This window comes from Cajanus cajan, chromosome 1 (genome assembly GCF_000230855.2).
Source record: "Cajanus cajan strain Asha chromosome 1, NIPB_CcT2T_4, whole genome shotgun sequence".
NCBI lineage: Eukaryota > Viridiplantae > Streptophyta > Magnoliopsida > Fabales > Fabaceae > Cajanus > Cajanus cajan.
Genome location: NC_138517.1, coordinates 30,346,063 through 30,364,537, shown reverse-complemented (window position 1 = coordinate 30,364,537; position 18,475 = coordinate 30,346,063). Strand labels below are relative to the sequence as shown.

Here is an 18,475-nt window from a genome sequence, read left to right as displayed (position 1 = left end):
TCTATGTTTATATAATATTTCAATGTTTGAACAATAATAAAAACAAAATGTTGCTATTTTTGAATTGGGTCCTGACCACAATTTAAGAATAAAACGTATTTGTTAGTCTCAAATTTTTCTACTATCTCAATTACTCTTTACTACTCTTTTTTAGCATAAAGAAGAAAAGTTTAATCTATTTTATTTTTTTTCTAATCCATGTTCATTCCTTACTATATGCGAAAATTCATCAAGGCAATGACAGTCACGATACTACATGTGGAATTTGTCTCTAGTCCAATGGGTTGGGAAAACTAGAACAAAAAAACCTACTAAAAGAAGGATTTAAAGAACACATGTCAAAAATTGAAGTTGTGGAACTATCATTATTGCATTGAAAAATTTATGACATTCTCCATGTTATTTAACTTTCTAAGTTCTCACTATTTCCATATTTTTGTTTCCCTATTATCACTCATTGTTTGCACTCATGGGATTCCCCGATTGTCCATCGTTCCCAACCCCACCACTATGTCTTAGTAATTTCATAGCCTTGGTAAACACTTCATGCTTCATTGTCTTGATCCTTTTCATATCTGGGATCATAGAGTTCCCATCTCTTTTTTTTATTCTCACAATTATTAACCCAACCCATCAAACACAATTCAAATTCATCAAAGGTCTTGATGGATGTGGTTGGTGCATTCAAAAAGTGGGACTCTCAAGCGTTATGTGCTCGATTCAAGAATGAGACAATAATTAACCAAAGAAAAGGTGGTTCAAATAGTTTTCCTACCATTTTGCAAGATCAAATTGGTGGCCAATTGGAATGTGAAGTGATGAAAATGAAACATGTGAGCTTCTTAGTGAAAAGGTGGACATGGATTCCTGATGATTTAAATAATGTATTCTTGCCCATGTGGATTGAGTTGCTTGTGGACAAAATCACCAATTTTTGTTGACAACCCTAATGCAATCTTGTTCGAAACGACTAAGCCTCCAACACAAGTATTAGTTTGTTCGGGTTATGATGTTCATATTTAGTCTTTTGTTATATGTTTTGTGCATGATAAATTTTAGTAGCTTGTTTTTTATATATATTTTTATTATTTAGAGAATTATTTGTGGATCTTATATTTTTATTTTGGTTTTGCCACATGTGCTTCTGGTTCATTGGATTAGAAACTAATATCGATCATTGATGGAGAAGCTAGGAGAAGTGATGGATGAACTACTCCTTGACTTCACCAAGCGTAGGATCCTCTTCTTGGAGACTTAAAAACTGAATAGATGGAGCTTGTTTGATTGAAGAACACGAAGCAAGAAAGCCTAGGCTAGAGAAGGAAGTATCCTAGCTTGAAGGCTCAAAGGAATGCTCACTTCAAAGGTAGGAAACTAAGGGAATTTCCTAGGGTTTTGAAGGCACTCTCTCACGGTGACTCTTGTAGAAATTTGGCTGAAGAATGTTCAGAAATTTCATATATTCAAAAGTGATTACAAGGTGTTAGGAGGGAACCTTTTATAAAACCGGAAATAGGAGACACTTGGCGCCAATGTGGAGGCTTCACATGTGGCGCCAAGATTTGAATTCAAATTTGAATTTGAATTCAAATCTTAACACACATGTGTAACACCAGATCCCATGGGTGCTAAGTGTATTCAGGTTTGATTTAATGTGCATTTAGGGTTGAATTTGAGTCACACATGTTCAGCCAAGGTGGCGCCATCCATGTGACTCAAAATGCAACTTAAATGCAAGCTAAATTAAACCTAATTTTGCCTAATCCTCTTAATCAAGTATTCCTCCTTAAATCTTAAACTAATGACCTAAATACAATGGTCAATGAAATACAATGAATAGGAAAAATTACAAGAAAGAAAATGAGCCCAATATTGGGTGTCAAAAGCCCAAAGGCCCATGAAGCCCAATTACAAGCCCAAAGTTCACAAACCCTAATCTATGGTCAAAAATACAAGACCAAAACAAAATAAATCCCTATTCTATGAATATGCAATAAAACATGGTGTCAAACAAGTAAAGCCCAAGTGAGGAGCACCCTAGGCCCACCAAGTTCATTGAGCCCACTAAACTCTGAAGCAATCAAGTCTTCAAGTAATCTCTTGGCTATTGCTCTAGTGGTTGGACCCTTGGTCCATGCTCTTCCATCAGTCATGGTACTATAACCATGGTTGGCCTAACAAATATGGATCTATATGCATTAAATAGAATATAATTTGTATAATTTATTTAATACTAAAAAGTGCTAATAATTCTTATTTTATACTATTTGATATATGTAGTGTTTTTGCAAAAAGAGATTACATAATATGTGTAGTTTTAAATGTAACATTACATTTTTTTTCTAGTGATAGTTTACTTAGCAAATGCAATTGAAAAACAAGAATTTCCACTTACATGTCTTATATGCTTTCAATTTTCCTAGATCGGCACAAGTCAATATTCCCCTTTGCACCTATTCATGAGTTTATATGTATATATGGTAATACAGAAAAGATAATCAATTTGTTTTTTTCTTGGAAATACTTCAAAACTTGTTTATTTTAAATGAGTATGTTACTATTTTAGACAAATACAATATCACGTTCTCCATGCTCTAATAACCTAAATCCTTTTTTAGAGTAACAATAGTAACATCAGTTTTATATTTGATGTTGTAAACTGAAATTATATGTAGAAATGTTATTGTCACTATACGTACTATGTTTCTTCCACATACAATTCGTATGGATAAAAAAAATAACTTCCCATTAACATTCATGCTTAGTATATGTATTCTAATGATTGAAAAATGTTTGATTTGCAAGGGTTATTTGTTTGTGATTATAAAATTTAGTTGAACTTTGAGAATCCACAATTATGTTAAATAAATTTGTTGTCAATCTCTTTATATTATGTGTGTACGTATGTTATTTGTCCTTTTTTTTTATATAAAAAATGGATTATTATATACTATAAGAGTTGACTTGTTTCTTATTCTTTTGAATTCGAAAAAGCACTGGACAACCACTTCATGTATACATGGATCTTGAACTTGAAAGAAAACGATCAGGTCATGCAAAAATATGTATTATCAGTTATCATGTTAAAGATAATTTGTAATCAACCTAAGCCAATTCCTTAGTCCATAATGATCGAAATTACCATGTTTCTACCTGTAAGAACAATGTAAGTGATTTTTAAATTGTATCATCGATTGCTTCTCAAAATTAAAATACCAAATTAAATGTTGCAAAAAGAAGAAAGTACATAGCATTAAATTCTCATTGTGTTTTGTATACTTATTACAAAAAAAATGTTAGTTTACTGATAAATGTAACATTTGATTGTTTGATTTGAGAAATTTTTTTTTTAATTATTTTCTGAACAAGTGTTTTAAAATAGGAAACAAAGTGAAAATAATGTGACATTTCAATAATTATAGTGAAAAATATAATATTTTTTAAGCCAATTAACCAAAAACTTTTTGAATTTTGATCCTTTTCTCATTAATTCTTTGAATGTTTTACTTCCTATTTGTTTTCCCCTTCTTGAGTACCAATTTCATTGATTAGGATTGCATAAAAATTGAAAGCAAAATTCTTTTTTAATATTTAATTTTAAAAGGGTTGAAATCATTTGTTCATGAACTCTATCTTTTTCTTTGGCTCACCTATCACAATAGGCCAACTCAATTAAAAAGAACATTATCTCTTTGTGTTTTGAAAATGTTTTCACATTACACCCCATCTTTATCTTCTCAATGTGAAGGAACCTTCCTCCTTTTTTCAAGGTTAAAAGCCCTAATCCCTACGAAATTAATATTGAAATTAATGTTGGATCTTATGGTGTGTAAGGATAGTGCAATGAGTTTTATGATAAAGTGCAATAAGTCATTAATGCAACACCATAAAATGTGAGAAACATTGCATGAAGTTATTAATGCAAAGCCGCAAAATATGGGACACAAAGGTCAAAGTGGTGTTATCATAACTAGATAAATGATTATCAACTCAATCAAAGTAATAAATTAGTGGATCATTTTCTTCTATATATGATAATGTCACAAATGTTCATATTCTAATTAGACAATGACATGACTAGACCGATTATATATCTTTGGGTTTCAAATACATCAAACAATTTGATTCATTTTTCATAACATTGGTTAAACCATTTCCAAATCTTGAAGAGAAGATAAGATAATTTTTAGGCTAAAAACCTATTTTTGTCCCTTATAATAATTGTTTGTTTCAATTTAGTTCCACTTTTATTTTTTGTCTCAATTTGGTCCCTTATAAGTTAATTGGTTTCAATTTGGTACTTCCGTCCAAATTATTTAAACGGAGTTAACTGTTGGTCACGTGGATGCCACGTAGATGCATACGTTGATACCACGTGGATGCCAAATTTTTGCAAAAACACCTGGAACCAGAACGGCCCGTTCCAAGACTGAGAATAGAAATTCTTTATTAATTTTATTAAAAAATATAAAAATTTTGAAAAATATTTTTTTATGGTAAAAATTTTAAAATTATATTTTTATAAAATATAATTGTCTTATAAATAGACTAATAATTTTTTCTTTTTCTCTTTCTGTCTGAAGAAATATTTAAGTGTCACTTTATAATTTTTTGCAATTTACTTAAAATTAAAAGAATAAAATGATAAAAATTAATAGGATAAACATAATAAAATTATTAATTTATTTTCTTTTAGTGTCCTCTAAATTTTTACATTCATTTAAAACAAAAATATTTTATATGTTAATTTGAATTAATTTAACGAAGTATCATATGATTTTTAATTTTTTAAATTTTTTTATAAATTTGATCTATACATGAAAAACTTTTTAATTTAACAATTAAATTCTTAAAAATTTGATATAGAACATTAATTATTAAATAGAATAAATCTATCAAGACTTACTCTTGAAGTAAGTAAATTTTTTCTTCATTAAAAATGAAGATAATTTTACCACAAAATAAAAAACAATTAAACAATAACTGTTTTAATGATACATTGCATTGTCCTTAATTTTACATTGTATAGTCTAACTGTTTAGCAATTGAAGTTATCAATTTTCATTGACAATATTACCAAATTCAGTGTTTGAAATACTTTGTATCTTGGGTCTTTTTCCTTCCATGATTCACAACCGTGAACAATAATCATCGATCGTTTATGCTTAGCAGTCTAGAACCAGAACGGCCCGTTCTGGTTTCAGAACGGGCCGTTCTGGTTCCAGGTGTTTTCAAAAAAAATTGGCATTCACGTGGCATCCACATATGCATCTACGTGGCATCCACGTGGCCACATAGTTAACTCCGTTTAAATAATTTAGACAGAAGTCCCAAATTGAAACCAATTAATTTATTAGGGACCAAATTGAGACCAATTAATTTATTTGAGACCAAATTGAGACCAAAAATAAAAGTATGACTAAATTGAAACAAACAATTATTATAAGGGACCAAAATAAGTTTTTAGTCTAATTTTTATAATTGAATTGATGTGATTTGATTGTGTGGTGTGTTGGGATACAAACAAGTTCTACATCGATAAAATATGATAAATAATAATAACTTATATAATACAAACATACTTCAATGATAGAGAGACCTTTTGGGTGATGACCAAAAGCAAAACCGTGAGGGCTAAGGCCCAAAGCGGACAATATCTCATCATTGTGGAGTATATTTGTGTAATAACCTTATAAAAATAACTCATAAAATATCCTCTCAGACAAATACCATAAAATAACCCCATCAGTGGTATTAGAGCCGCAGGTTGGATTCGGTGACAACCAATATAACCCCCATAATAACTCATAAAATATAATGTGCTATATAAAGACAGATTCCGTTGCATGAAAGGTTAGGTCCCTTGTTTGAGAGGAGGATTGTTGGGATACAAACAAGTTCCACATCGATAAAATATGACAAATAATAATAACTTATATAATACAAACATACTTCAATGATTGAGAGGCCTTTTGGGTGATGACCAAAAGCAAAACCGTGAGGGCTAAGGCCCAAAGCGGACAATATCTCATCATTGTGGAATATGTTTGTAATAAAATTATAAAAATAACACTCATAAAATATCCTCTCAGACAAATACCATAAAAATAACCCCATCATGGTGAGTAGAAAATGAGAATGAGGTTGGAGACAAGTGACTTCAATCCATTTTAAAGATAAAGAAAAGTAAAACTTGTGGTTAAGTAGTGTTTTCATCGTCCCAAATTCATTGTAAATTTAATATTTAAAAAATGTTTCAAAATAATTAGTGTTCTCACTTTTCAATGTAATATTATTTTTTTTATAATTTAATTTTTCATAAATCATTCAACATTCTCAATTAAAAGTAATTCATTTATTAAGAGAATAAAGTCAGTTTAGTAAAATTATATAAAAAGTGATATTTTTATTATTGTTTTTAATCTATATATAGAAATCTAGTTTATTTTGATATAGAGGAAGTATTACACAATAGAAATACTAAAACATAATTTTTTACACTTTCTTTTGAATACATTTTTTATTAATTGAAAGTTATTAAAATTTATAAAATTAATAGTCCCAATTTATGGATTATATGTTTAAATGTGCCAACATAAACAATATGTTAAATATTAAAAAATTAATTTCATATTATTGATTAAATAAATTACTTTTGTAGATCATTAGAGTTCGCGGAAAATGTAGATATATGTCATTAATATATATATATATATATAGTTAAGAATTTTTTTTTTACTGATAGCTAAGAATAAGTTAATACATTATTAAATATTTTTATTACATGTAAAAGGTGTGTATAGAATGACTTCATAATTTGAATGTCATGATACTTCCCTTTTGTTAAATATTTTCTTATATAATAAATGTCACGGGGATAATTGTTAGTATTTACCGACTTGAATTTGAGATTAAAATGGAATACTAATAATTTTATAAAAATGAATTAACAAGATTCTGGTTACTTACTTGTTTATGTATTTGTGTGATCATTATGTATGAATTAACATTTAAGTTTGTGATACATTAATTTCATTCATCATTTCAAGGTCCCACTTGTGTATCGGTCTTCATCTCCTTGCACAACTCAAAGGAACAAACTTGCCTACCAACTCCTTAGCTTATTGCCTCACATTCACTTGGCTAATGTCTAAACAATGTTGGAGGAAGAAACAAGGCACTACAATTATATCCTCAATGCATAGATAATGTTGCAAAACCTACCAAATGGTGGGATCATTAACATTGTGTGATGTCTCACTACAAATTTGTTCTTGTAATTGAGAGCACTTGGACTGAGAGTCATGTTACAGAAAAGTTGTTTTATGCATTGGACCTTGGCACAATTCCAATCTATTTTGGTGCTCCAAATATCATGGACTTTGTCCCTCCTAATTCAATCATAGAAGGGGTGAAATTCAAGTCAATGGAGGAATTGGCTTCATATATATGTGAAAGCCCCAAGTAGCCTATGAACAATTCCATGCATGGAGAAGATGTGGTGTGTTGAGTAACTATGCACAAGCTAGAGCACCGAGCCTCGACACCTTTACCTTGTAGGTTATGTCATGCTATTAGCAAAAAAGGGGAAGAAATGGTGTTGCCTAGGTTGCTTTTTATTTTATGTAGTGGTAGGAGCTAGGAAGAAGAACTATATACATGATAAGAGATATATGTTGATTAGTTAATAAAAAAATATATCAATATGTTTGGATATGTTTGATTTTCCTTCGTGTAAACTTTTTTTCTATTTTTCATAATTTATATTTTTTGGTAAAACTTATAAGAGGGTAAAATAAATAACTCTTTTGTTGTCGATCACAATAATCTTTTCATATGATATGCACTTTATGCTTTACATATAACTCTCCTCGTGGTTCAAATTAAAAACGTCATTTGGCAACTGCGCTAGAGTCATGATCATTTAAAGCACCAAATTTGGATGAAAAAATAAAATATGATTAGACGAAAAAGAAAAAGTTAATATATCTTATTTGAGTACACGACAATAAAAGATGATAAAATAAAATGTATTATAATCGTCTCTGGTATTATTCAGCAAAAGTGCCTTGATGCGTGTAGAATGTTTAGTGATAGGCGCGTTGCAATAGTAATAATAGACTAAATTTAGTTAATGACAATTTAGCATGAGATTTTCTACCATCTACAAACTAGACTTTAAGCCTTCCTAAATCATCGATGCTAATATTTGTTCTGCAAACTTATTTTACCCCTTGCTTAAGTAAAAGTTGAGAAGAAATTGCAAAGAAAAGATAACTTTACCTTTGATTTATTAAAGTAGAGAAGAGAGATGGAAGAAAGGTTTGAATCTCACCTCGAAATAAAATCTCTTAAGTGAAAAGAATATAGATAATTGAGATATAAAAATGTGAATCCAATTAAAATTATAATTTTAATCTCGTTATTTTTTATCTACTTTCCAAAAAAATTATTATTATATATGTAAGAAAATTCTTTTTTTTTTCTCTTTGTTTTTTCTATCCAACCAAATTAATGGAGAAAAAACTCTTTTCTTGTACTTCTCTCTTCTTTCAATTCAAACACCTTAAAATTTTACCAATTTTCTACTCATTTTCTCTTTTCTCTTACTTTTGTTATTATCCTACACCTTAATCTTGTCTTCTTTGTAAAGTGAGTAATGTCATATACTTAGGATATGGATTTTTATGATGTCCCTTACAATATGGCTAAGAGCCAAGTAATATTATTGGTTGGTAAAAACGAAAAAGATACCAAATAGTTCATGTAATAAGAAGAAGAAAAAAAAAGGTTAAAACTAGTAAGTTACATAATAAAGGGAAACGTTAACGTTAGAGTTGATGATTCAACATGATTCATTTCTCTAGTTATACTATAAATTGAGTATGTCTTGATTTTTAGTTTTGTCCACTTAGGAGACTCCAGAGTTATCTTGTTAGTAGAAGTCTGATCATAGAAATAGATGCTACAATGTTACACTTAAGAATCAGAAGTTTGTCTCCATGTGCTGGGAGAGAGTGTAGTTTATAGTTGATGTGATTTTATGATATTTTCATCATTTAATTTATTATTATTATTACAGGAATATTAAATAATGTAAATATAATTTTATAGAATAACTTAATAATAAAAAGTAAAGAGTATCACATTACCTTTATTCTAATAATTTGATATTCTAAGAAGAATAATTGAAACTAAGTACTTATTTTAAAGATGTTAGAAACTATTTGCAAATTATATATAACTGCAAATATTCTTTTGATTGAAAAAAAAAATATTGCTATATAACCACAAATAGGCAATAATGTTTCGGATTTTAAAAGAAATTTTCAGAAATCCCCCGAAATAAACATAAGTTTAAAAGCAGTCGAGAATGAGTTGAATACAACCTACATAAAATGGAATGACGTGAAAAGCACAGACCCATTCGATATATATATATATATATATATATATATATATATATATATATATATATATATATATATATATATATTATTAATTTGTACCCGTAAAATAAAAATAGTTAGTAGACTCCAGACAACAAAATCTTTAGAATCCAACACCACTATTTACTTTATACTTTGTTTCGGAAAAGGAGAGAAATTGAAAGAAATGAAAGTAAATAGATAAGAATTATTTTGACAAGAAATGAATAAAAATCAGTGAAATAAAATGAAATTTATAATTATTTGATAAAATAGAATTAAGTGAAAAATAAAACAAAATTGATATTTTAAAATTATATTATATAATTAAAATTAATAAATTATTTAGACAATTGCATTTTTACTCTTTACTAACTTTTTTAAAATGCTTGTTTAGACAGTAGTGTAAAATAATCTTTGCCCAAACATTTTTTTGTTAAAAAATTCTATACAAATCCACTTATAAAAGAGTTGAATTAAATCCATATAGACCTCACTGCAATATCCTCTCAAATCCACTTAAATTCTCTCCTTCAAACACATTATTTTTAATTCGTTGGTAATCATTCTCTTTTTTCTCTATTCCTTACTAAATCACCTCTCTAAAACAAATATGTAAAACCTTGTTTAAGAAATCGAAACCAAGTTTTTCTGTAATAAGTACTTCGGAAATAGTTTATCTAAATTTGTAGTGTGTAGGGCCTTGGTCAAGAAAACGGAGGCAAGGTTTTTCAATAGAAAAAGTCTGCTAATAACCTCTGCAAGTACCGATTTGTATCATGTAAATAGCAAATTGGCAGCACTGTACATTCTACCCTATAAGTCAACCAATAAAACAGGTAATAATTGATTGACAAAAAGTTATTCATCCTAACGATAAAGCAACAATGCTAATCTGCTATTGAATTGATCCATCTAGAATCGGAATCATTGCATGAATTGCAAAAACTCTGTGGCAAAACAATCATTTTGGCCCATCCTCTTCATAGTCTCAACGTATAAAACATCCCCAACAACAACCTGCACATTGTGCATAAATCCCATATCAAAACCTCGGACTGATAAACACAAACGTGATTTAAAATTAAAATAGCTCAAAAGGGATTTTGTAAAAAAATAAATGCTATAGTAATAATAAACAAAAAACAACTGTCAACCAATTTGTTTGACCCAGTGATTGTCAGGTCAATCCTGAAATATGAGAAGTCAACCTGATGCTTCTAGGATCTCGCAATGTTAAAATAATGTTTGGTCATCAAAATTACATCCCACGAAAAAAAAAAAAAAAAACAAAACAAAACAAAAAGAACTTCCTACCGGAAGCATGATAACTTCTTGTATAGAGAGAAGACAAAAATTAAGGGCATTTCATGTATGCATCAGGTCTTCTTGTTAAGGGTTAAAAAATTTCTCCGTTAATTAACACAAATGAGATAATTTTAGAGTAAAAGATCAGTCCTAGTTCGTGTATGAGCTGATGCAAATTATTCATTGGGATTTTAACAAAGCAGTGCAGGCAAAGCCATACATGATTCCGGAGTATTTCAGGGCTTGCGTACTTCAAATGGAAAGGTAAAAATAAGAAGTACAAAATAGGATAGACCTCCTCTCAATACCTTTTATCAATGACATCCTCTTCAGTACATGTTTCATTGCAAAACTTCATCGAGCCTGAGAACAATTATACATAAAAATGAGATTATAATTTGAAATGCGTTTAAAAGAGTGACAGTAATGCAACTGCTACAAAGTAATTGGGTAGTGCATTTCTTATTCTCAAGAACCTGATGCCCAAAAATTAGAATCAACTTATAAAGCACAGAAAAATTTAACATGTTTCCATATAAAAATACATAGAATGGAGCACTTCTAAAAATGCTGTGCAGAACCTAGTACCTGAAAATTGAAATAATTAAACCACATGCCAAACTGAACATTGTAGCCATTTGATTTTCAGTTGAAGGCTCGAAGCAATTGACAATAAAAACTCAATTATATTTTCTACGTCAAATATGATTATGTGTCCTTCTCTCTACACTTGTCTCAGTAAAAACACAACTGGTACCACTTAGCAGCAATTCTGAGGAAGCCAGAGGTCTGAAAAGCCTCAAGCATTCCATGTTGCCATGAGAATACCTGAGCTATGATAGGAACACACTAATAATAAATGATTGAGACATATCATGTCTTCTTTAAAATAATGATTCTAGTTAGCTGAAAATTGATAGAAACATTGTGGTGGTCTTGAATATCCGGGAAAAAAAAAGTTTTACTGATAAATGTTTAAGAGGAACAATTTATATAAATTCAGTTTAGTGCTTAAAATCATCATAATATCATTCGAAACACAGAAATGTCAAAAGTTTAAAAAGGTAGGGAACTTGTACAACTCATGTGAAAACCACTGTTATCCCTTGAAGAGGCTAATTGTACTAACAAACTCTATCAATTCTAGATTATAGTCGACATACTCTACAAATGCTACACTCAAGCTTTTTTTAGTGCTTAAAATCATCATAATATCATTCGAAACACAGAAATGCCAAAAGTTTAAAAAGGTAGGGAACATGTACAACTCACACTGTTATCCCTTGAAGAGGCTAATTGTACTAACAAACTCTATCAATTCTATATTATAGTCGACATACTATACAAATAATACACTCAAGCTTTTTTTCTCCTTGCATGGGGGGTTGGAGGGGTTAGGAAATATTTATCTCAACATATTAAATGAAGTGGATGATGAATAGCTTGAACATGATTGGTAGTCTAAGTATTTGAATTTGTAAATAATAACATTATATACAGTAGAAACTCTTTAAATTAATACTCGGTAAATTAATAAACTCTCTAAAATAATAAATTTGTCCGGTCCCGACTTGGGCCAATGTAAAAAATTGAAAAACTCGATAAAATAATAAGATAATAATTTTTCGGGAGATCCCTTTATAATTTTCGGTCCCAAGAAAATCATAAATTAATAATTCATAGAAACTGAAAATATATTACACTCTATTGAAATATGATTCAATAGTTGTCTGTTTTCCTTTAAAATTCAAGTCTATTTGGAGCTCATCTCTAACTTTTCTTATATGCCAAACTTGCTTAAGAATACATTGAACACATTTGTTCCTCTTGTTTACATTTACTGTACAGTACTTCAAAAGTCATTATTGATTTCCAATGCATATGTACTTCAAAAGTCATTACGTATTGATTTTCAATGCATATGTACTTCAAAAGTTACTAATTTACGTTGAGTCCCAAGGTTCGCTGCAACGTAATTCTAAGAAGCATAGACTAATTTGCCTTTTTGTTTGGTATGTACAGTATAATTACTTAAAAACTCTTTAAATTAATAATTATTAATTTATCGATAAATTAATAACTCTCTAAATTAATAAATTTCTCCGGTCCTGACATTATTAATTTAAAGAGTTTCTACTGTATAAGGTATTGAATGGAAAAAAGAACACCAGAAGCTGATAAAAGATTAACCTCTATATGAACCAAGCCATAAATTAATACATAGAGATAGAAGTGTAAATTGGAACTTAGTCAATATTCATTTCTATTCCATGAATATATTGTTTCATTTTCACTCTGACAGAAGGGTATAATCGGTCTTAATCATACTCAATTTCATTTTCATTAGGTAAGGTTTCATTTTCATACAATTCACTGAAGAAAAAGTGAAACATCTAACAAAGAAACATGGTACCGGCTGTTTTTCATCCTCTAGATTGGTTTCTCCTAAAGCTGTGGCGTCATTCTCAAAAAGACAGTCATTCCTTGAACATAGTTGTAAAATCTTTAGACAACTAAATTATAAAGTGAAAGGAAAAAGATGAAGAACAGTTTGGAAACTTTTGTTTAAAGAAAGTAACCACAACACCAATTTTGAAAATAAATCAAGTTACTATTTTAAAGCTGCGAGTTCACATTTTCCCTAGTATTCATATTTGCCACTCGTGTTATAACTAATATGATAACCTTAAACACAAAATTACTTTATTATAAATTTAGTTTTCTTAAATAAAATTTGGGTCTTCACAAATGTTAGCCACTAAACATACTGGTCAAGGAAGATGGGTCAGTATAGGGTCTAACATGTTAGCCCCTTTGAGCCCCACTCCTGTCACCCAGTTGAGCTGTACTTTTTAGAAAATAAAATATTTAAAGACACCCATAGATCTAACTAGGTTATATGTCCACATGCCATTCTAAAATTCTAGGAATTTTCTGGAAACTAACTATATATGCCACAATTATAGAAACTGTAAAAAGGGGAACCGAATAAGATGTGGAAATTAACTATATATGCCAAGAGATTAATTATAGAAACCATAAAAAGGGGAACCGAATAAGATGGAAATCATTGCCTGATTAACAAATTAAAAGCAAGAATATACAAACAAAAACAAAGTACGGCACAAGTCCACATCTTTGTCTATCAATCTAGGTCTATCTATTCTGCTAATGATCAAACATAAAGTTGCACAAAATAAAACACAGGAAAACCACAACATCCCAAGCCTATAATAGTAATTGAGAGAATACAACTCGTACATGAAATCTATAGAGTACCTGAGAATTGAGATGTTACTTCACATTGGCAATGCAGAATTCAGCGTCTTTTGGTAAGGGATTTATTATGCAACTCTAGCAAGCCTTGAAGAGATTCCAAAGACCATGTGTCTTCATTTTGGGCATATACTTTTTGATTTAGAGAGTCTATTATTATGCTGACATTACCAAACCCATATATTTGATGACCATTGTGCATTCTCCCAGGTTTAAGCTTGAATAGCAAACCATGTTGCTGAGCATGGGCTTCAATGACTTCTTTCAAGCTCAATTCGTGCACACCATCAACATTGGCCGTACCGCCCAAGCTTGCAGCAGCTTGCTGTTGGGCATATGCTGCTGCTTTTTGTTGAGCCTCAAATTGTCTTTGCTCAAGTACCCTAAGATAACTTATATTCTCCTTTAAACCAGGTTGGACAACCTCCATACCTTCAACAGCCTGGTTCATCATATCAAGACCACGATTAAGCTGGTATCTGATACTTTCATTTGCCAAAAGTTCCTTTGGAATGAGTTCTTTCCACCCCAAATACCATTTTGTAACTTCTTCAAAGTTAGGACTTGAGCACAACCAATGATACAAAACCTGAAGCCATTTGGCAAAGAAGAATTTCTCCATCATATCAACCATAAGATGAATAGGAATAGCAGAAGCCCAGTTCATTACCCAATAAAACTGATCAAGATTCTGATTTGCTGGGTTCACTTGGAACTCTTGCAAGACAAGCTGCAACTTTGGTACAATAAAACGAAGCATAAGCTGTTCCCAACTTGCAGAATCAAATACAGTCTTCCATGGAGACAATATAGCATAAGCAGAACCATCACTTGGGTGCCAGGCACCAAGAACAGTGCTCAATTTAAATCGAATCACCTGGTAAATACCCTCCAACTTGTGTCCCAGCAGTGGTAACCATGGATGCACCCAAGTGTGAATAGGAATAGTCTCACGATGTGGCTCCCAAGTATCTACAGCACTTGATAATTTTGGCATGATTATATTGTCTAATACGGTAGCAAGGACTGAAGAAGGAAGCAACTTTTCCCAGGATTCCAGAAACCATAACATTGGCTCAGGATCCCGTGCCTGCCAGGTATTGATGCCAGATATTCTAACAGCTGGCAATACAACCTCTGAAACCAACAGAGTATAAGGTGATGATACATCCCATATATCAAAAGAATCTTCTCCTTGAAGTAGTTCCTTCCACTGCGATACCAACTCCAACCCATGAGATGGATTTCGAAGAGGATCCCATCCTTGGAAAACTCTGATAAACAGAGGCAGAGCATATGAGCAAGCAATGCATGACAAGTTACACAACTTGTAGTTATCAGCATATCTTTTGCGTAAGTCACCGAAGCACCGAGCAAGGGAATCCAATGTTAACGTTCCCAAAGTGTTCTCTTCTCCAACATGGTCTAACAAACTCATTATTTCCTCCAAATTATCCAGCTGCTGCTTTTGAAATGCTGCCTCAGTTTCTAACTTCTCTTTTTCCTTTTTCAAGCTAAGTGCTGTCTCCCTCTCTCTCCTCAAATCTCTATCAATCTCTTGGATGTCAGTCTCTGCCAACCGAACTATTAATGCTATGTTATGCTGAAGTTCCGGCATGGGGACATCATTTTCTTTTGCTTTCTCCTCAGCATTCAAATCAGACAAATTTGTTAAAACTCGAACTTGTGGCCCCCTCATATCATAAACCTTCTGAACAACCTCCAACTCTTGTTCTTGCTTGCTCGCCAACAACTCCTCAGCAGTTATATACTCTTCATCTTTTTTCTTTTTCAATCTTGCTTGTTTTGACCAAGACCTCTCTTTTGTTCTGCCAACCGCGGGTTGGGTGACTTCAGGCACACTCTTCTTCTCTTGCTGCAAAGCAGGCAACGGCATAGTCTCCTTAGACTCATTAAACCCAATACCAGAATTCTTGGCCCTCAATTTCGCCTCAATAGGAGCCAGAATACCTTGCTCATTCTTCCCGAGCCCACCTCCTTTATAACCCATCTTCTCCAACAGCTTCATCCCTATCCCTTTTGTATGCTTCTCAAATTTCCCAACATCACCAGACCCATCTTGACCTAAACTCTGATGCTTCCCCCTCTTCTTCTCCAACCTCTCCCTCTCCCTTTCCTTTTCCCTTCTCATTGCCCCCTCCTTAATCTTCTTCCCAAACGCTGTAGGCAAGAAAGTATTATCATCATTCTCATCAGAATCATCATTTCTTACAGAACCTTTTGCAGAATTACTAGAATTAAAGCCTAAACCAGACCCAGAAGTGGTAGCAGACCCCATACCAAAGCCTAAACCTAATCCCGGCCTATCCTCACTAACATAACCATCTTTCTCATCCAGCTCTTTGGACTTATTATCAATTTCCTGATTAGGCATAAAAATGCCTGTAGACACAAAATTCACAGGCTTGGTGAGGTCAGGCTTCTTCGAAAAATCGCGATCCCTTCTCCGTTTTCTACTCGAATAATCATCATCTTCGTTGTCGTCAGAATCTGCAAAAACTCCATAAAGAACATCATCTTTGGTCTGCGTGCGCTTTTCTTTACGTTTCTTATAGTAAAACTCGCCACCGATCCATTGACCACCCTCATAATCATTGTCCATTCCAAATCTCTCCATCTCTTGATCCTCGTCCATTTTTTAGGACAGATAAACCTATAATTAAACAAAAAAGAAAAGTGTAAATTTACAACCTAAACAAATTACACAGTACATTTCCCTGTTCCAGATTTTCTTTTGCAAAAGAACCCTGAACTTGTTGCACACAAAATCTAAAAAGTATGGGGAAAAAATTAAAGAGGAGCCTCAGTTAAAAACTGGACAACACGATTAATGAAAAATTGAAAAGGAAGTGTAATGAAATCTAAGCAGAGTGGGGACACAGACGGAGAAGATGAGATGTCTGATAACCAATGATCGTGAAGCTCAATCGAACATGAAATTGTATCTAGCCTTGTGTAAATACAACAAACAAGTTTTGCTCAAAAGCAACTTTCAATTCGTTACATTTGAGACTGTGACTCCCAAAGTTATCTAACAAGATCGAAGTCACTTATATCAGTCATCAACTTTTTAATTAATGGTTTAGAATAGAACAAAACTTCATTCTTACAACAAGCTAAATCATTCGCACATAATAATCAACAAAACACAAATAAGCAAAGATAAGAAGAACCAGAGATAGATGGGAATCAAACTGTTTTGAGTTTTCATGTAAATCACATTGAGTTCAATTCACAGCATGTTGAATTCCACATGAAGGTTCAGCAATTCACACAAACCATGGACAATGTTAATATCCGTAGTGTAAGAGAAAAAAAATATTATACACACAATATACGCACAGAAAAAATTACTTCTAAGTCACACTAATAAAAATTTCATACGTCTCCTATCAACATGAACTAGATTGGGTTTAGGGCTTACCTTGAGAAATGGCAGAAGAAGATAGAAATTGACGCAGAAGCAGAAACCCCAGACTGAGTTCAAAGAGCAATAATGAGATTTTTAACAACCGATTGAACGAACAAGTTCTTCGCAAAAGGAATTAGGGTTTGTCCCAAGATTCTCAAAATGAGTTAGGTTTTGGTTGAATCAAATAGAGAGCGAAGTTTGAGTTTTTGTGGAGAAAAGAATTAGAGTTCTTTTGCTTTTTTTTTTAACAAAAGAATTAGAGCTATTCTTCAATGCTCACAAATGAGGCCATGGTATAAAAATAAAAAATATAATATAATATAATATTGAAAGAAAAAAAAAATTAGCTTAAACAACACTTTACTTACTACCTATAAAATAAAATATTTTGATTTTAATTTTTAAAAAAATTCATTTTTTTTAATAAATCTTCATTTTAATTTTATCATTAGATTGATCGTTAAATTAAATGATAAGAAAATCAAAAATTGTAGTGACTAAAATAAAAAAATAAAAAATTTATAAGAAATAAAATAGAAAATAATTAAAATTTGACAGAATTGAAATGAAAATAACTAAAATTATGAAAATTAAAATTAAGAAGGTTAAAATAAAAATAATTTTATTTTAAAGAGATTAAACTTGTATTTTAAATTAAGGTTTAAATATATTTATAGTTATTTAAATTTATGATAAATTTATTTTTAGTCCTTTAAATTTAAATTTTATTTTTTTAATCTTTATAATTTCTAATAATTTTATTTTAGTTCTTATATTTAGATTTTATTAGAAAAACTATCAAATATTATCACATAAAATCTACGTATTAGTGTTTTATTAGTAAAAATATTATATTAAAATTAGTTGATACTACATAATTGTTCTAATTTATCATTTTTGCCTATATTATTGGTGGTTTGAGGAATAAAACAAAATCTTTGAACATCATAAAATTAAAAATAATAGTTTTAATTTAAACTATCAAAAATAAATTTATTTTAAATTTAATGAACTAAAAATATATGTAAAT

At 30.8% G+C, this 18,475-nt stretch overlaps 1 protein-coding gene and 1 pseudogene across 2 annotated transcripts; one reads left to right on the top strand and one right to left on the bottom strand.

The window, feature by feature from the left end:
* Nucleotides 1-665: 665 nt before the first annotated feature.
* On the top strand, nucleotides 666-7,774 carry LOC109803744 (alpha-(1,4)-fucosyltransferase pseudogene; annotated as a pseudogene).
* A 2,381-nt stretch (nucleotides 7,775-10,155) lies between these two features.
* STIPL1 (GC-rich sequence DNA-binding factor-like protein with Tuftelin interacting domain-containing protein) lies at nucleotides 10,156-17,708 on the bottom strand. 2 transcript variants are annotated; one of them, XR_003804543.2, is made up of 4 exons: nucleotides 17,458-17,708; nucleotides 14,016-16,686; nucleotides 11,045-11,099; nucleotides 10,156-10,448 (listed from the first exon to the last, which is right to left on the bottom strand). XR_003804543.2 is itself a non-coding variant. In XM_029272386.2 (3 exons), exon 2 carries the CDS (start codon nucleotides 16,666-16,668, stop codon nucleotides 14,056-14,058), a length of 2,613 nt encoding a protein of 870 aa, XP_029128219.1. In that variant the 5' UTR covers nucleotides 16,669-16,686; nucleotides 17,458-17,708; the 3' UTR covers nucleotides 10,897-11,099; nucleotides 14,016-14,055. The 2 variants fall into 2 exon arrangements, 1 of the variants encoding a protein (XP_029128219.1); XM_029272386.2 differs by lacking the exon at nucleotides 10,156-10,448 and having other exon boundaries at nucleotides 10,897-11,099.
* Nucleotides 17,709-18,475: the final 767 nt, after the last annotated feature.

Excerpts from the sequence above, each read along its gene's own strand:
- STIPL1 (XM_029272386.2), bottom strand. The coding sequence starts at position 16,668 with ATGGACGAGGATCAAGAGATGGAGAGATTTGGAATGGACAATGATTAT.